General features: G+C 40.4%; 1 protein-coding gene across 1 annotated transcript in view; it reads right to left on the bottom strand.

The window, feature by feature from the left end:
* LOC140203739 (arrestin-C-like) overlaps positions 1-18,206 on the bottom strand; it is a 66,125-nt gene that overhangs the window by 12,008 nt on the left and 35,911 nt on the right. Inside the window, exons 9-13 of the mRNA XM_072269772.1 lie at positions 16,138-16,210; positions 13,647-13,784; positions 12,458-12,541; positions 4,475-4,498; positions 2,781-2,833 (exon numbers count right to left, since the gene is read on the bottom strand). Coding sequence (XP_072125873.1) covers positions 2,781-2,833; positions 4,475-4,498; positions 12,458-12,541; positions 13,647-13,784; positions 16,138-16,210 — 372 coding nt within the window. The remainder of the gene's footprint in view (positions 1-2,780; positions 2,834-4,474; positions 4,499-12,457; positions 12,542-13,646; positions 13,785-16,137; positions 16,211-18,206) is intronic.

Below are 18,206 nucleotides of genomic sequence, written 5' to 3' on the forward strand. Positions count from 1 at the left end.
CAGCTGGGATTTAATGCAATGAAGTGCAAATTGTTGTGCTTTAGTAGGACCAACCAGGGTAGATCTTACACAGTAAATAGTAGGACACTGAGGAGTGCAGTAGAACAAAGGGATCTGGGAATACAGGTCCGTAATTCATTGAAGGTGGCATTACAGGTTGATAGGGTCATAAAGAAAGCTTTTGGCACATTGGCCTTCATAAATCAAAGTATTGAGTGCAAGAGATAGGATAATATGTTAAAGTTGTATAAGGTGTTGGTGAAGCCTAATTGGAGTATTGTGTGCAGCTTTAGTCACTTACCTACAGGGAAGATGTAAATAAGGTGGAAAGAGTGCAGAGAAAATTTACAAGGAGGTTACCAGGACTGGAGGACCTGAGTTATATGGAAAGGTTGAATAGGTTAGGACTTTAATCTTTGGAACATAGAAGATTAAGAGGAGATTCGATAGAAGTATACAAAATTACGAGGAGTATAGGTAAGGTAAATGCAAGCAGGCAGTTTCCATTGGGGTTGGGTGAGATTACAACTAGAGGTCTTGGGTTAAGTTTGAAAGGTGAAAAGTTCAAGGGGAAGATAAGAGGAAACTTCACTCAGAGAGTTGCGAGGGTGTGGAGTGAGCTGCTAGCACAAATGGTGCATACAAGCTCAATTGTAATGTTTAAGAGAAATTTGAACAGGTGCATGGATGGTAGGGTATGGACTCTATGACTCTTAACAACCACCAATTCTCCTTGGTCTATCCTGTCTGTTATTTCCTCAAGGAATACCAACAGATTTGTCAGGCAAGATTTCCCCTTAACGAAACTATGCTGACTTTGGCCTACTTTATCATGCACCTCCAAGTAGCCCGAAACCATATCCTTAATAATGGACTCCACATCTTCCCAGCCACTGAAGCCAGGCTAAATGGCTTATGATTTCCTTTTGTCTGCCCCCCTTCCTTCTTAAAGAGTGGTGTGTCCCTGTCACTGTGCTGCACTGAAGGCAGATTAAACAACTTATTATAATGTTGGTATTTATGTATTTAGGTATGTTTTATTTCATTTCTGTCCTTTAAATTCTAACTTTACTTTGATATATTTGTTTATTCTTTATTACTGTTAAGTGCTGTTTTTATTGGATGAAGCGCTCTGACTGACACACCACAGCAAATTCTTAATTGATGTAAATGTATATGATGAATAACTTGATCCTCCATCCTTTATTTACTTCCCTTGCAAACTTTCTGCTATTTTCCCCTCAAGAATTTGCACTTAAAATGCAACTAATACCTTACGGAGACAATGTCTCCACCACATCTGTTTACAAAAAGAAATATTCCATGATCATTAGACTGTTGCCATTGTTGTTTGCTCTGCAAGAAGGTTAAAGTTACAGTCTATTGTCATCATCAGGTGAGGGACATAATCTGGGCATTTTTACCCATTTCTGTGTCTGTTAAATTGATCCCAAGAAAGGGAGAGTTAGTCAAGTCAAACAGGATGAGGAATCACCCAGCAAATGAACAAGCATTTTCTAATATCCTGTCTGGGAATTAGAGGTGATGATAGCAACATGTTGTTTATATCTTATCGGGGCTTTGGGGGAGAAATTAATAAAATGGCAATATCCATAATTTGACTGAAAAGTTTTAAGTAAGTGCCAAGAAATAGATAGTAGATATAAAAGAAACACTAAGTAAAACCTTAAATATGGTGAACTGGTCATATCAGTGATTGTATTGTATATTTAGCATGTTTCTGTGATGGGTCACATGGTACATTTTAATTGACATGTTCATTGATTTATTTTCTAGAAGCTTTAATACACCTGTAATCTGGCAGAAGATAGCAATTGTCTGGTGAAGTAGCCAATTTATGGCCATAAAATCCATGTAATTCTTCCTTAAGTCTATGGTTTACCAAGTGTCTACATTGTATTCAAACAAATGTTATGTGCAGCAAGGTTACTTTGGAATTCAAAGCAAAGACATATTCGGTAGCATTTAAGAAAGTCTGAAATAGTCACATTGATAGTAGAAAAATGTAGCACTACATAGGAGAGAAGGTTAGATTGATCCAAGAGTAGGTTAAAAGGTTGGCACAACATTGAGGGCCATATGGCCTGTACTGTGCTGTAACATTCTATGTTCCATGTTCTAAAATACCAGCCTATGCTGTGTATGGCTCTTAAACTTGCTCAGTCTTGAACACAACAAGTCGCTGGTCTTACAAAAGATATGCAACCACAGCAACAGTCTCAGAGTGGAAGGGAGGAAGGAAAGCTAAGAATTTTGCTGACTATTGCAAAACCAGAAACACAAAGGAGAGAACTGTAATAAAATTGGGGATTTATAATGAGTACTGGTGGATTTAGTTCTGAAACATTTTCCAATCCTAGTGAAGTTCAGGATGAAATTATGTAAGAAAATGTTTGCCTCATAACTATGTTTTGACAGTATATTAACAAATGATGTTGTTATCCTGCCAGTATTTCCACAAAACAAGTCCTATTATTGTGATTTAAAAAATCACAACATTGCTGGTGAACTCCAGAGAAATTTCAGCTAAGTTTTCACATTCAAATCCATTTTATCTGATTACCGGTTTGACAAATTTGGATAAATTTTTGCATTAGACTCAGTTTTTCATCTTTCAAAAGAAATTGGATCTATGATTAGCTCCAACACTCGTATGAAGATTAGCAATGAAACATGAAAGCTGTGCTTGAAGGCAAGAATGTCATAGAGTCATAATGCCCCCATTCATAGCTGAAAAATAATACAAAGTCAGTACTCACCCTCACGGGGTTTAGGGTGCATCAGGTAAAAAGGAATATCCACCATCACCTCGCTGAAACAACAGCAGAAATAGAGTGTAGATGTTATCCAGACCAGAAAATATGTTGTATCAAAATCAACCACTTTCCAGCTTTAATTTGTAAATACTTCATATGTATAATTATGAGACATAAAGGGAAGCTTTCTCATAAGTTCAAAGGTTCATTTATTATCAAAGTATACATCTCTGAAATTCTTCTCCAGGTAGCCACAAAACCAAGAAAGAAAAGAATGGCAGCACGATCAGAGTTAAGGGTTAAAGAAATTCAAAGCACTGCAAACATTAAAAATTTCAAATAAAGCAGAAATGCTGGAAACACTCAGCAGTCAGAAAGCATCTGTGTAAAGCTGAACAGTTCTGAAACATCATCTCTGTTTCTTTTCCACAAATGCACTTCTGAGTGCTTCCAGTTGTTTCTACTTTGATTTAAGGGTTAAAAAAAGAAGAATATTTATTGAGGAAGCTTGCAAACAAGGAAGACTCAATGGGGAGGAGTGAAAGTTCTGATCCAGATTCATTTACTTATCACATGTACATTGGAACATTGGGTGGCAGATTCATCTCCACCAAAGGATGTGTAAGGGCTCCTTCCCTCCGCTGACCTGCAGGTCTCCCTTGGGCAAGGTGTAGCACCTGCTTAGTCCCCTGATTGGGGTCACATGAAGCCATGGGGACAACTGGTGGACGGTCATACGAGCAGCTGGTGCATATTACAAGTCCTGGTTATGCAACCATTGACACCAGGCAGACAATCTCTAAAGAGTATTGGTAATGGTTGGGATCACCCATCTTGTAAATACATTACCCAGGAGAAGGCAATGACAAACAACTTCTGTAGGAAAATCTGCCAAGAGCAATCATGGTCACGGAAAGACCAAGATTGCTCACTTCATACAACACATAACGAACATCGAAACATGCTTTAACAACTAACACACCTGAGGGTGTTTGGGGGCAGCCTGCAAGTATCACCACACATTACAGCACTAAAATAGCATACCCATAATGCTCAGCAGAACAACGCAGAACATAACAAAACAGAAAATAACAAGTAACAAAACAATGACAGAAAAACAAGCTCCATTTTACACACGCACACGCATTATGAGAAACTGTTCATGAGGTTGGAAGACTGCAGGAAGATTTGGATAGGAACAGCTGTGAGTGTAGCATTGGAAGAGCAGAAGCATTTGAAAAGAGACTGGAGCAGCAGGTTTGTCATGTAATGATTTCTTGATGTAGTGAATACATTACCTGGTTTATTGTTAAGACGACAATGCATTTACCATGAAATTTTGACCTAGTTGGAGTGATACAACAAATTTCTTGACTGTGATAATAAACCCAATTCTGATTCTGGAAACATTGTCATCTTTGACTACTTGAGCCAATCATGCTAATTTTAATTTATTCTTCTCTGGTCTTCCAAATTTGCAATGAGCACCATCCTCAACCATTAGCTCTTTTTTATCATTCTCCACAGATGCTGACTAACCAGCTTTATATTTCTATCAGCTCTTGCTTATGAGTCACATTTTCAGCACCTCCGATAACTATGTTTAATGAAAAGGAAATGTCATATAATTCCTCCATGACACAATTTTTATGACCAGGATTATCAAGGCTTTACAGTTTGTACACATTTCCATTTACCTTGAAATGAGATCTCCCAGGATACTAACACAAGGATGTCAAAACAGGAAGGCAAAAAAAAACATAATTAATGACTAAAATACAGAGAATTCAAGAATGATACAGTACAGAAGGACATCATTTGGCTTCTCATATTGGTTTAGAACTTCAAAATTCAAAGTTCTAAGTAAATTTTATTGTCAAGGTACATGTATGTCACCATAAACAACCTTGAGATTATTTCTCGTGGGGTTTTGCAACAAATCCATAGAACAGCAACTTAACAGGATCAACGAAAGACCACCCAGCCAGGGTGTTCAACTAGAGTGCAGTAAACAACAAACTGTGCAAATGTAAATATAAATAAATAGCAATAAATAACAAGAACATGAAATGAAGAGTCCTTGAAAAATGAGTCCATTGGTTGTGGGTACATTTCAACAATGAGGCAGGTGAAGTTGAGTGAAGTTACTCCCTTTTGTTCAAGACTCTGATGACTGAGGGATAGTAATTGTTCTTGAACCTGGTAGTGAGAGTCCTGAGGATCTCGTACATTCTACCTGATGGCATCAGCAAGAAGAGAGCATGTCCTGGGTGACAGGGATCTCTTCTCTTGCTTATCTTGTTGAAAGAAAGGAGAGAATGTATGTCCCCATTCTTTCAAGCAAGTATTCCAGGTTACTAATTACTCACTCTGCTAAAAGCATCTTTCCTCAGCTTGCCTCTGAACCTTTTGTCATTTGTCTTTTAATTGGTGTCCTCTGGTTACTGATCAATTTTCTCACTTATTTCGTCAACGGCACTCATGAATTCAAACTCTTCTGCTCAACCTCCCTAAAACTCTCATTACTTCACCATTGTGTTTCACAGAAAGAATTTAGAAACAATCAATTGGTGTATTTGAGATGGAAGTTGTTCCTTCAAGTTTACATAATGCACTGAGGAATGAGGCAAAAGAAGCTATACATTAATGACCCTGACGTGAGGTCTCCAAGGATCCTGATGAAAGGAAATCGAAACAGTCAGACAAAAACATGATGAATAATACAATTACATAGATTTAAAGAATGATACAGTACTGAAGGACATCATTTGGCTTTTCATTCCTGTTCAGAACTTGTTCATCATTTTGAAAAATAGGAGAGAATCTGTTCTTCCATCCTTTCAAGAAATACATATTAATGAAACATGACACACAAGGGCTTTGAGTGTGATCTGCATATTGTTCATTTTACAAGTAAGACTTGGACCATAAAGTTGAGTGTGTACTATTTCCATATTAATATTCATATACTTCCATATCTATAAAGGGAAAATAAGAAATATGATCTGAGCTTCCTCCAATTCTTTTTAATTCACTTTGCCATACCAGTATCCTCAATTCCTTTCTCCTTCATGAGATCAACTTACTTCCCTGTAAACACACACATGATTTTTACACCAACTATTCTGAAGTGATAATGAGTTTTACATTTAAGCTTTTTCACAAGTGGAGAAGTTACTCCTGAATTTAGATTCTCATTGGTAAAGGCAATACCATACGAGCATAAGATAAACACTCTTCATATGACAAGCCGTTCAATCTTGGAATCATTTTTGTGAACTTGTTTTGAACCCTCTCCAGTTTCGACATACCCTTTCTAAGATAAGAGGCCTAACACTGCTCACAATTCTCCAAGTGAGGCCTCATCAGTGCTTTATAAAGCATCAACATTACATCCTTGCTTTTATATTGTAGCCCTCTCTAAATAAATGCTAACATTGCATTTGCCTTCCTCATCACAGACTTAACCCGCAAATTAACCTTCAGGGTTAATGAAACCCAAGTCCCTTTGCGCCTCAGATTTTTGAATTTTCTCTCCATTTAGAAAATAGTCAAACCCTTTATTTCTTCTACCACAGTGCATGACCATACAAATTCCAACACCGTATTCCATCTTCCATTTCTTTGCCCATTCTTCTGTAGCCTCTCTACTTCCACAAAACTACCTGACCCTCCACCTACCTTCGTAGGATCAGCAAACTTTGCAAAAAAGCCATCAATTCCATCATCCAAGTCTCTTACATATAATGTAAAAGGAAGCAGTAGTCACCAGCAGCTAACCAGAATAGGCTCCCTTTATTCCCGCTCTCTGCCTCCTGCCAGTCAGCCACTGCTTTAACCATACTAGAATCTTCCCTGTAATACCATGGACTCGCAGCCTGTTAAGCAGCTTTGTCTGGCACTCTCAAAGGCCTTCTGAAAATCCAAGTACACAATATCAACCGATTCTTCTTTGTCTTTACTGCTTGCTAATTCTTCAAAGAATTCCAACAGAATTGTCAGGCAAGATTTTCCATTGAGGAAACCATGCTGACCACAGCCTATTCTATCACCTTTTTTGGCACTAGGATGACAGTTGCCACCTTGAAAACCAAGGGGACAATGGACTGTTCTAGAGAGATGTTGAATATATCTGTCAGCACTTCCATCAGCTGGGCTGCGCAATCTTTCAGAACCCGACCAAGTTGACATAACTGTGGCTAACAAGTATCCCAAAACCACATACTTAACAATTGATTCCTATATCTTCCCAACCACTGAGGTCAGATTAACTGGCCTGTGCTTTCCTTTTTACTGCCTCTCTCCCTTCTTAGAGTTCATTCCAGATTCCAGTAATTCTTGATAGATCATTACTAATTTCTCCACAATCTCTTCAGTTACCTCTTTCAAAACCCTGGGTGTACTCCATCTGGTCCAGTTGACTTAACTACCTTCAGACCTTTCAGTTTCTCAAGAACCTTCTCCCTTGTAATGGGATCGTCATACACTTCTGACCCCTGACACTCTGGAACTTCCACCATACTGCTAGTGTCTTCCACAGTTAAGAGTGATAAAAAATACTTATTCAGTTTGTCTGCCATTTCCTTGTCCCCCATTACTACCCCTCCAGCATTGTTTTCCAGTAGTCCGATATCCACTCATGCCTCTCTTTCACACTTTAATGTATCTGAGAAAACTTCTTGTATCTTCTTTAATATTATTGGCTATCTTACTTTTGTATTCAATCTTATCTTCTTAATGACTTTTTAGTTGCGTTCTATTGATTTTTTAAAAGCTTCCTCTAACTTCCCTCTAATTTTTGCTCTGTAATATACCCTCTCTGACTTTTATGTTGGCTTTGACTTCTCTTTCAGCCACAGATATGTCATCTTGGTTGGAATCTGAAAAATTACGCAGCCCAGCTAATGGAAGTGCTGACATCTCTCTAGAACAATCCATTGCCCCCTCAGTTTTCAAGACGGCAACCATCAGTCTAGTGCCAAAGAAAGTGACAGCAACCTGCCTAAATGACTATCATCCAGTGGCATTAACATCAACCATTATGAAATACTTTGAGCTGCTGGTCATGGAGTATATTAAAGCCTTTCTCCCGGCTACAATCTCCCTTTTCAATTCGCTTATCATGTAAATCAATCCGCTGATGATGCAATAGTCTCTGGCTTCCACTCTGTTCTGTCCACCTAGAAAATGGGGTCTCATATGGCAGACTGTTGTTTATAGACTTCAGTTCGGCATTCAAAAGCACCATACCCCAGAAACTGGTGGGGAAACTGTCCTTGTTGGGTTTCAACACCCCTCTCTGCAATTGGATACTGGATTTCTTAACAGCAAGGCTACAGTTAGCCCATGTGGGCAGCAGCACCTCTAGTCCCATTATACAGAGCACTATCAATCCTCAAGGCTGTATGCTCAGCCCACAGCTGTTCACACTGCTAATGCATAACTCTTTTGCAAGATCCAGCTCAAACCGTGTCAAGTTTGCAGATGACACAGTAATGGTTGGCCTTATCAAGAACAATGACGAGACAGAGCATAGAGAGGAAGTGGAGTGGCTGGTGAATTGGTGTGAGAAGAACAACCTAAGTTTGAATGTGGAGAAGACAAAAGGAAATCATTGTGGACTTCAGGAAGGTTCAGACAGGCCACCCCCTTCTGCGAATAAATGGCTCCTCTGTAGAGAGAGTTAGTGCACCAAGTTCCTGGAGTTCACATTACAGATGACTTCACCTGCTCCCTTAATATTGCCTCCCTGAACAAGAAGTCACAGCAGTGCTTCCTCTTCCTGAGAAGATTGAGGCAATCAAGGCTCCCATCCCCTCATCTTAACTGCGTTTTACAGGAGTACCAATGAGAGTGTTCTGAAAAGCTGCATCTCTCTCTAGTTATAGGAACAGTCAAGCATTGGACCAGAGGTCCCTACAAAGATCTGAGAACAGCTGGGAGGATCATGGGGTCTCTCTACCATCCATCAGGGACATTTATCAGGAGTGCTACATACAGGAGCCCTTAGTATTATTCAGGATCGCACCCATCCATCCAGCAGCCTCTTTGACTTTCTACCATCAGGCAGGAGACTCCAATGTATAAAAACAAGAACGGTCAGGATGAGAAACAGTTTCTTCCCTCAGACCATTGGTTCTGAAATCCCGGCCGCATTGCATTCAAAAGGTCACTGGTTAATCTGTTTTGTACTTCACAATATTTAAAATTAATGCACTTTAGTTTACTATTTATGTATGAGTCATCTATAGATTTTATCGTTACCTTTTTAAATTATCATGTGTTATGTGCACTACTGTGCTTTACTCCCCGATTCAAACAAACATTATCTCATTTTTATACACATTATTTGGTTATATACATTATATATATGTAGTTAAATGACAATAAACTTCACTTGACGACGTATATGTCCTGTGCCTTCCGAATTGCTTCCAGAAACTCCAGCCATTGCTGCTCTGTCGTCATCCCTGCCAGTGTTCTTTTCCAATCAATTCCAGCTAACTTCTTTCTCATTCCTCTGTAATTCCCCTTACTCCATTGTAATACTCATACATCTAACTTTAGCTTCTCCTTCTCAAATTTCAGGGTGAATTCGATCATATTATGATCACTGGCCCCTAAGGGTTATTTTATTTTAAACTGTCTAATCAATTCTGGCTCATTGCACAGCACGCAATCCAGAATAGCTGATCTCCTGGTGGGTTTAACCACAAACTGCTCTAAAAAGCCATCTCATAGGCATTTTATAAAATTCCTCTCTTGGGATCCAGCACCAACCTGATTTTCCCAATTTACCTGCATATTGAAATCCCCCATGACTTCCGTAACATCTCCCTTTCGCATGCATTTTCTATCCCCTTTTGTAATTTGTCGACCACATCCTTACTACTGTTTGGGGTGTCTGTATATAACTCCATCAGGGTCTTTTATCCTTGCAGTTCCTTAGCTCTACCCTGAATAATTCAACACTTTCTGACCCTATACCACCCCTTTTTAATTTTCACTAACAGAGCCACACCACCCCCTCTGCCTACCTGCCTGTCCTTTCGAAACATTGTGTATCCTTAAACATTAAGCTCCTGGCTGTAATCTTCTTTCAGCCATTATGCAGTGAGGCCTCCAACATCATGCATGCTAATCAGCAACTGTGCTACGTTCACCTACCTTGTATTGTATTGTGCATGCATTCAAATATCACTCCTTCAGTTGTGATATAGAGGGAGTACAAAGAAGGTTCACCAGATTGATTCCTGGGATGGCAGGACTTTCATATGATGAAAGACTGAATGAACTAGGCTCATACTCATTGGAATTTAGAAGATTGAGGGGGGATCTGATTGAAACGCAAAAAATCCTAAAGGGATTGGAAAGGCTAGATGCAGGAAGATTGTTCCCAATGTTGGGGAAGTCCAGAACGAGGGGTCACAGTTTGAGGATAAAGGGGAAGCCTTTTAGGACCAAGATTAGGAAAAACTTTTTCACACAGAGTGGTGAATCTGTGGAATTCTCTGCCACAGGAAACAGTTGAGGTCAGTTCATTGGCTATATTTAAGAGGGAGTTAGATATGGCCCTTGTGGCTAAAGGGATCAGGGGGTATGGAGGGAAGGCTGGTACAGGGTTCTGAGTTGGATGATCAGCCATGATCATACTGAATGGTGGTGCAGGCTCGAAGGGCCGAATGGCCTACTCCTGCACCTATTTTCTATGTTTCTATATAACCCTTTTCAATTTTCTCTACCATTTACATTGCAACTGATTCTGTTGACTACAATATTGCCCTATCACTAGCCTCTCCTTTCCAGAGCCTTGCTACACATTGTCTTTGTAAACCAAATATCTCATCCTCTGCAATATCACTCTGGTTCCCATCTTCCTGCCAAATTAGTTTAAGCCCTCCTGAACCCAGTGAACAGCTTATCCAAGGAAATTATAAAATGTTTGTAGTAGATGGTTTTGCAGTATGGTGACAAAATATAGAAATAATATAGTAATTATGTATAATATAGGTTCATGACTGTAATAGGAACAGCTATGCAAGTCAATATACTGTAATTAGGTAGGTTTATAGAATTAGGCAAGTTGATATACTTAGGCAGGTTTAGTGAAGGTGGGTTACAAAAGTAAGGATACAATAATCTTATTTTTCAACTAAATGTATCAAGATTTGCATACTGTACATTTAGACAGGGACGTAACTAGAAAGATTTGTAATCCTTATATATATGTGAAGGATGTAAGTAATAAAGTCAATTCAATTCAAGATTTTGTAGATAGCAGTTGCTAAACAAAGGACACAGTAGCTAGATGTTAGACTCCTGATAACATAGGAACATTGATTAAGTATATTAACTTCTGTAATAGTATATATTGCCCTAACTCTGTAAATCAGGTAGAACAAACCAGGAAATGCTCTGGGGCATTATACTAATGCATCAGGTTAGACTGTGAAATAAACTGCCTTATTTTTAATGGATTGACTCCAGCACTGACTTTTAAATCGCTAACAATGAAGGCGAAATGTTAATCACTGTTCACCAGCCACTACTGGAGATTTGCAGAATTATATATGGATTGGCCCTCTAGTTGAATAGATCTCAGTTAATTACTCATTAACTGTGAGTAATGTGGATCCGGATGTCAATGTGGCTTTGGCAAATGAGGTGAGAATGTTGGAGGGAGGGGGAGAAAAACAAACTACAAGGCTCCCTTTGCAGAATCCTCAGAGAATGAGAGACTACCCAGATAAATTGGTAAAATTGCCAGCAACACCTTTGTTCCAATTTTGGAAAAAGGATTCCTACCAGCTTGTGTTCCAGAACACCCTTGTTGTCAGGAATCTGTTCCAAGGTTGTACCCAAGTGTTGACTAAATTCTAATTCAGTAAACAAACACCTGATTACTAAAATAGCACTTCAATTTTTGATGTAGCTGTTAAGAGAGCCATGAATATTAATCACAAGCAAAGTAAGAGTGAGAATTAAAGCTCTGGCCCAAAACATGGGAACACTGGGTAAAGCTCTGGTCCGGTCACATAACAGCATGCTTGGTTGCATTGTCCTCTCCAGGTCCAAAGAAAGGTGTAAATAATTGTTTTAAAACACCTAATGGACATTGGTCATACAAAATACTGTATGGGCAGTTCATTGGTTCGTTGGCAATACCGGTGACAGAGAAGCTGAATGGCGTTGGTCGTTACATAGACTGGGCCTTCATGTCGCTGCATTGCCTGTTACAGCCACCCAGGAGAGAGAGCACTAGAAGAGGTGTGGGAATGAACTGCAGGTGTGCTGGAATCTGCAGTGGCTAGCGAGCTAGCTCCTGCAGGCCAGATCTCCCGTCAATGTTGCTTTCCTGTGCTCTTTCCTTAGAAGATGAACTGTCTTCATCTGTGACTGACCCAATGTGAGATGAGAAATTGTTATGTACTAATTCTTGCAGAAATGTGGCTCCAGGACAACATCCCATGCATTATCAAACAGTCCAGTGACTTACGGTAAAATTATTTTGTGACTTTATATGTTATTGTAAATATTCATGCTTTGCGCTGTGTACTGTATGTATTGTGTTTTGCCCTTGGCCTGGTGAGGATCACCGATTCATTAAGCTGTATACATGTGTATGGTTGAATGAGAATTAAACTTGACCTTGAACTTGAACCTGAAGTAAAATTACCTACCCGCCTCGGGAGGCTATCACCTTCACCTTCATCAGGTAGGAGACAAGCATTCCAAGGACCTCTTTATCGAGTTCTGGTCTGAGCCTAGAAGGAAACGTAAGTACAGGTAGCAAAGTCCACACAATGTAAAACAATGGAGAGGGTGTGGTATATCACAATACGGTTGGATGATCATTTCCTGTGATTCTAACTTAACGTTGTCTATTTTATCGCATTGAAATTATTTCTCATTTTCCAATATTAAATTTTATATAAAACAATGTGATATATGTCAGTATCTGGTATAAAATATTTTAAGTGGAGAAGTGAGATAATGTAATGCTTTAGGGAAGAAATAGGCTGATTGGTTACGACAAAGATCATGGATGCTAAAAATCAAAGGAAATGAATGGGCAAAAGAACAGAAGCATAAGCTGAAGGTGGGTTGTGGTGGTGGGAAGCATGGACATAACTAACTTAGATGTCATATTAGGCAGGGGCAACATGGGGCCATATATAAGATGTAGGAAATAGGCAGAGTTGAAGGAGAGTGAGACGTGATCTGGAAAGGAGAAAAGCGGAAGTGGAGAAAGAACAGGGGGTAAAATGAATGGTGGGGTTTCAGGACTGAAATAGGGGGAGTAAGTTGGGAGAAATCAGATGAGAAATTAACTAAATATTTCCTTGTTATTGAAAAGTTGTACATTAAAAATAGAATGGTTATAAAATATTATTTGACATGTTGAGGTTCAGCTCTGAACAGTTAAACTCAACAGTTACTTCCCCTCAATGATAAAGCTGATTAACCCTTCCACCCACCACCTCCATGTACACATCACCTGATGTAACCTTACCCATCACTCTTACAACCAGTCTATGTATACAACAGTTACTTGCACATTTATAGGATTGCTTTCATATTTATTATGTTTTTGTTTCCTTATTGTGTTCTTTATGCTTATTGTGTTTTCTCATGCTGTATCAGGTCTGGACTAACAATCATTTTGTTCTCTCTTACACTTGTGTACTGAAGAATGACAATAGACAATCGTGGATCTTGGATCTTGAATTTTGAATCTCTGCATACCAATGAAAAGCGGGATGTGCTGGTTTTAACTGTAGCCTCATTACATTCAGTACTGCTCTTTATGTGAGTCCTTGGGGCTTGTCATATAGCGTGCATGAGTTGGTTTCCATTCGCAGGACTTACATGGTACTCGAGGCCAAGTTAGTGTCCTCATGTTTGAGTTTCCCATCTAAGGCCAGGCCTCGTTTCTTCCGATTGTTGGCCAGAACAGGAGTCACTTTGTAAACTTTGGTGAAGTTAGAATTGGCAGCCACAGTTTCACTGGAATCACACACACACAGATCACAAGTTAAAATCAATCCAGTTTTACTATAATGTTATTTATTTAGAGATACGGTGTGGAACAGGCCTTTCTGGCCCAATGAGCCTCATCACCCAGTAACCCACCTATTTAACACTAACCTAACCGCAGGACAATTTACAATGACCAACTAAGCTAATAACTGGTAGGTCTTTGGACTGTGGGAAGAAACCAGAGCACCTGGGGGAAACGCACACTCTCGCAGGGAGAACATACAAACTCCTTACAGATGGAGCTGGAACTGAATCTCGAATTCCGGAACGCCGCGGGTGAAATAGCATTGCACTAACCGCTATGCTACTGTCACCCCCTATTAACAGGTTTATAATCAATTTCATTAACGAATTGGGGTATGATGTGTTCATGTTGTGCACTTAGACTCCTCCAGCAGTGCAAATTCTAATCCTTATTTTTGGTATTGATTACTTTAATTGTCCCTGGGCCATTCTCCGGCTGAGAAAACAGACAGCTGATGAGCTCCCCACTCGGTGCATAAAAACATTGCCTTTATGGCAGCCAGCAATGTGAATAATAGTATGGAGCAGCAAATTTGAATACCAGTGTGTCATACGTGGAATTTCTCACACTGGTGTGTCTGATTGCAACACAGTGTCTCACCAAACACACCCACATACATGCACACGGATACACTCACACATATAGACTACTATTCCAAGCAAACTCACCACTAAAGATGAGACCCTGGGAATTAATACCTCCCTCTGCAACCGGATCCGTGCTTCCTGACCAACAGACCACAATCTGTAAGTGTTACAACATGCAGTCATCCTCGCCAGCCTCTGTAGTCTAGATCCTCTAACTCTCCGGAGTATGGATAGCTGACATGGCCCTCTGAAAGATTCAGGCCCACCCTGTTAATTGGCAGCCACATTTTGGCACCAAGATTTTAATATTTAAAGAGCACCTGAACTGAGGTTCAGTGCTCAATCATCAGCTCAAATTTGGATTCTCATCTAGCATCGAGTTTATAAACCTGTCTTCATTTCAGTCTCGTATTGTGTCTCGATTCTAGTCTCGGATACTCCAGCACTTGGGTGCTAACCAACCTCACCTAGGTGGCACCACTTCCGCCATCATTATTCTCAACACAGGTGCTGCACAAAGCCCTACTCAGCTTTCTGTAGACTCATGACTCGGTGGCCAGATTCTGCCCAAGCTCCATCTGTAAGGTTGCAGATATCACTGTAGTGGGCTGCATCTCAAATAACAATGAATTGGAGTACATGAAGGAGATAGAGAGCTTAATAACACGGTGACATGACAACAATTTATTTTTCCTCAACGTCAACAAAACAAAAAAGCTGGTCATCCAGGAAGGTTGCCGGGGGGGGGGGGGGGGGGGTTGGCGGTGTTGGACCTGTCTACCTCAATTGGGGTTGATAATTTCATGTTCTTAGGTGCGATCCTCATCAATTGCCTGTCCTGATCCAACCATGTTGATGTCACGGCCAAGAAGCCTCACCAACGCCTTTACTTCCTCAGGAGGCTGAAGAAATTCAGCATGTCCCCATCATCTCCGACCAATCTTTATCAATACACTAAAGCATTCTGTCTGGGTGCATAATGGCTTGGTGTAGCAACTGCTCTGCCCCTGACCTCCAGAAACTGCAGAGAGTTGCGGACATGGCTCAGCACTTCACAGGAACCAGTGTTTCTTCTAGGGACTCTGTTGATACTTCTTGTTGCCTCAGTAAAGAAGCCAGCATAATCAAAGACCCCACCCACCCTGAGTAGTCACTCTTCTCCCGTCATATTGGGCAGAAGATACAAAAGCCTGAAAGCACATACCACCAGACTCAAGGGAACCATCTTGATAACACTGTTATCAGAGTCTTGAACGGACCTCTTGTACAATAAGATGGACTTTTGGCCTCACAATCTCACTCATTTTGACCTTGCACTGTATAATTTAGTCTTTCAGTAGCTTTTACAATTTATTGTTTTACCTTATTTTAGCTCAATGCATTGTGTAATGATTTGATCTGAATGAACAGTATGTTGAACAAGATTTTCACTGTAGTTTGGTGCATGTGAAAAATAATAAACCAGTACCAATACCAGACAGGCAGACACACGTATGCACACACACAAACACAAATATTCATGCAAACATATAAATACATCCATGCGCACACACAGAATAGATGCACAAGTGTGAAATGCAGGCACACAAATAGATATACACCCATGTGTGCCACACAAAACAGACACGTGCATGCAAACACAAATATGCATACTTGCACATGTACACACTCCCTTAGAGCACTGTAGTACATTTCACACTTTACTTACTCCCATTCTTCCACAGCCACCGTCTTTGTATATTTGTCAAGTTGATAAAGGACTACATCAGTGACTTGATCAACTGAATGGACAAAATAAAGAAACAATGTAATTCACTGCAACTGATAGGTAACACTCATAGCACAGTGACAAGTGATGCCCTTTCTGACACAGAACAGTAAATCAAACGTCAAAAAGCACACTCGTTCCTTAGGTCTACTGGTAACAAACTGCCTGCATCTTTTTTCCCCCCTCTCAGAGTTCACACTTCAGATTCTGCAAATGCTCCAACTCCCCCTGCCCCTGCACCCCCCCCCCGCCCCATTCTGACTGGAGGAACAGCCTAGAGCTCACGAAGTGATTTACCGACAAGTGCTTGCTAGTGTGACAAAGTAGCATGCAATTTAATTGAAAAATAAATTGTTTATAATTAGCACAAGGTAACTCAGTAGGAATAGAATTGACACCACCAATGTGATAACACATTTCATAAAATATACAACAGCATTTTTTTGTTTACTTAGCCTATGGGATGAGTTGGTAGGGGCAAAAGTCCTTGTCCAACTCTAATTAACCTGAAGGAGGAGATGTATTCTGCCTTCTGGAGTAGCTGTGGCCCATCTTCTCTCTGCTTATGTTAGTGATATGTTACACTCAGAGGGCAGATTAGTATGAATAACTGTGCTTGTAGCCAGGATAGTACCTATTGTGGCTATACAATGGCATGTCAGAGGCCACTCACTGGGAACTTGTGTTGCCTGGACGTTCATCAGTAATACTAAACACACTGAACAGTTGTGGTTGTTTCTTATGGAGTTGTAGAGCAATACAGCCACAGGAACAGACCCTTCGGCAAATCTAGTCCATGCTGACCAATGTCCACTTTCCTCCATTTGGCTCATATTCCTCTGAACCTTTCCTGTCCATATACTTCCCTTCAACCTTATTATTGTACCAGCTTCAATTGCTATCTCTGGCGATTTGTTTCATGTACACAGTACCCTCTGCATGAGGGAGATGTCCCTCAGATCTTTTCTCATTCATTTTAAACATAGAACAGCACAGCACAGGGAACAGGTCATGTGGCCTACAATGTTGTGACGAACCAGCTTAGGAGAAAATACGCAAATGTGAATCCCTCCTACCTGCACCATGTCCATATCCCTCCATCTTCCTTACATCCATGTCCTTATCCAAACGTCTCTTAAAAGACACTAATGTATTTGCCTCTACCACCAGACCAGGCAGTGCATTCCAGGCACTCTGAGTGAAAAAGTTACCCCTCACATCCCCCTTGAACCTACCCTCTCTCACCTCTGGTATTAAACATTTCAGCCCTGGGAAACTGATATGCCTTGTCCACTCTATCAATGCCTCTCATAATCTTGTAAACCTCTATGAGATCTACCCTTAGCTTCCAGTGCTCCAACAAAAACAACCCAAGTTTATTCAGCCTCTCATGATAGCACATGCCCTCTAAACCAGGCAGCATCCTGGTAAACCAGGAGGCCTCTCCAAAGCCTCAACATCCTTCCTGTAGTGTGGCGACCAGAACTGCATGCAATACTCCAGATATGGCCTAACTAGAGTTTTATAAACTTACACCCTCCAGGCTTTGAATCCCTCTCCTTTGGACAAAGACTATCTGCATTGACCCTATCTATGCCTCTCAATATCTGATACTCCAAGAAATGCTTGCTCAAACTCTCCTTGTAACTCAGGCCCTCGAGTCCTGGCAATATTCTAATAAAGCTACTTTACCATTGTTGTTCTACTATGGCACTGAAACTTCAAGTTCCTCAGCATCCACATCACTGAGGACCTCACATGGTCTGTAAACAACAACTGTGAGATGAAAAAGGCACAACAGCACCTATTTCACCTCAGACGGTTGAGAAAGTTTAGTATGGGCTCCCAAGTCCTAACAACTTTCTACAGGGGCACAATTGAGAGCATCCTGACTGGCTGCATCACTGCCTGGTATGGGAACTGTACCTCCCTTAATTGCAGGATTCTGCAGAGAGTGGTGTGGACAGCCCAGCACATCTGTAGTTGTGAACTTCAAGATTCTGGACATT

This window comes from Mobula birostris, chromosome 10 (genome assembly GCF_030028105.1).
Source record: "Mobula birostris isolate sMobBir1 chromosome 10, sMobBir1.hap1, whole genome shotgun sequence".
NCBI lineage: Eukaryota > Metazoa > Chordata > Chondrichthyes > Myliobatiformes > Myliobatidae > Mobula > Mobula birostris.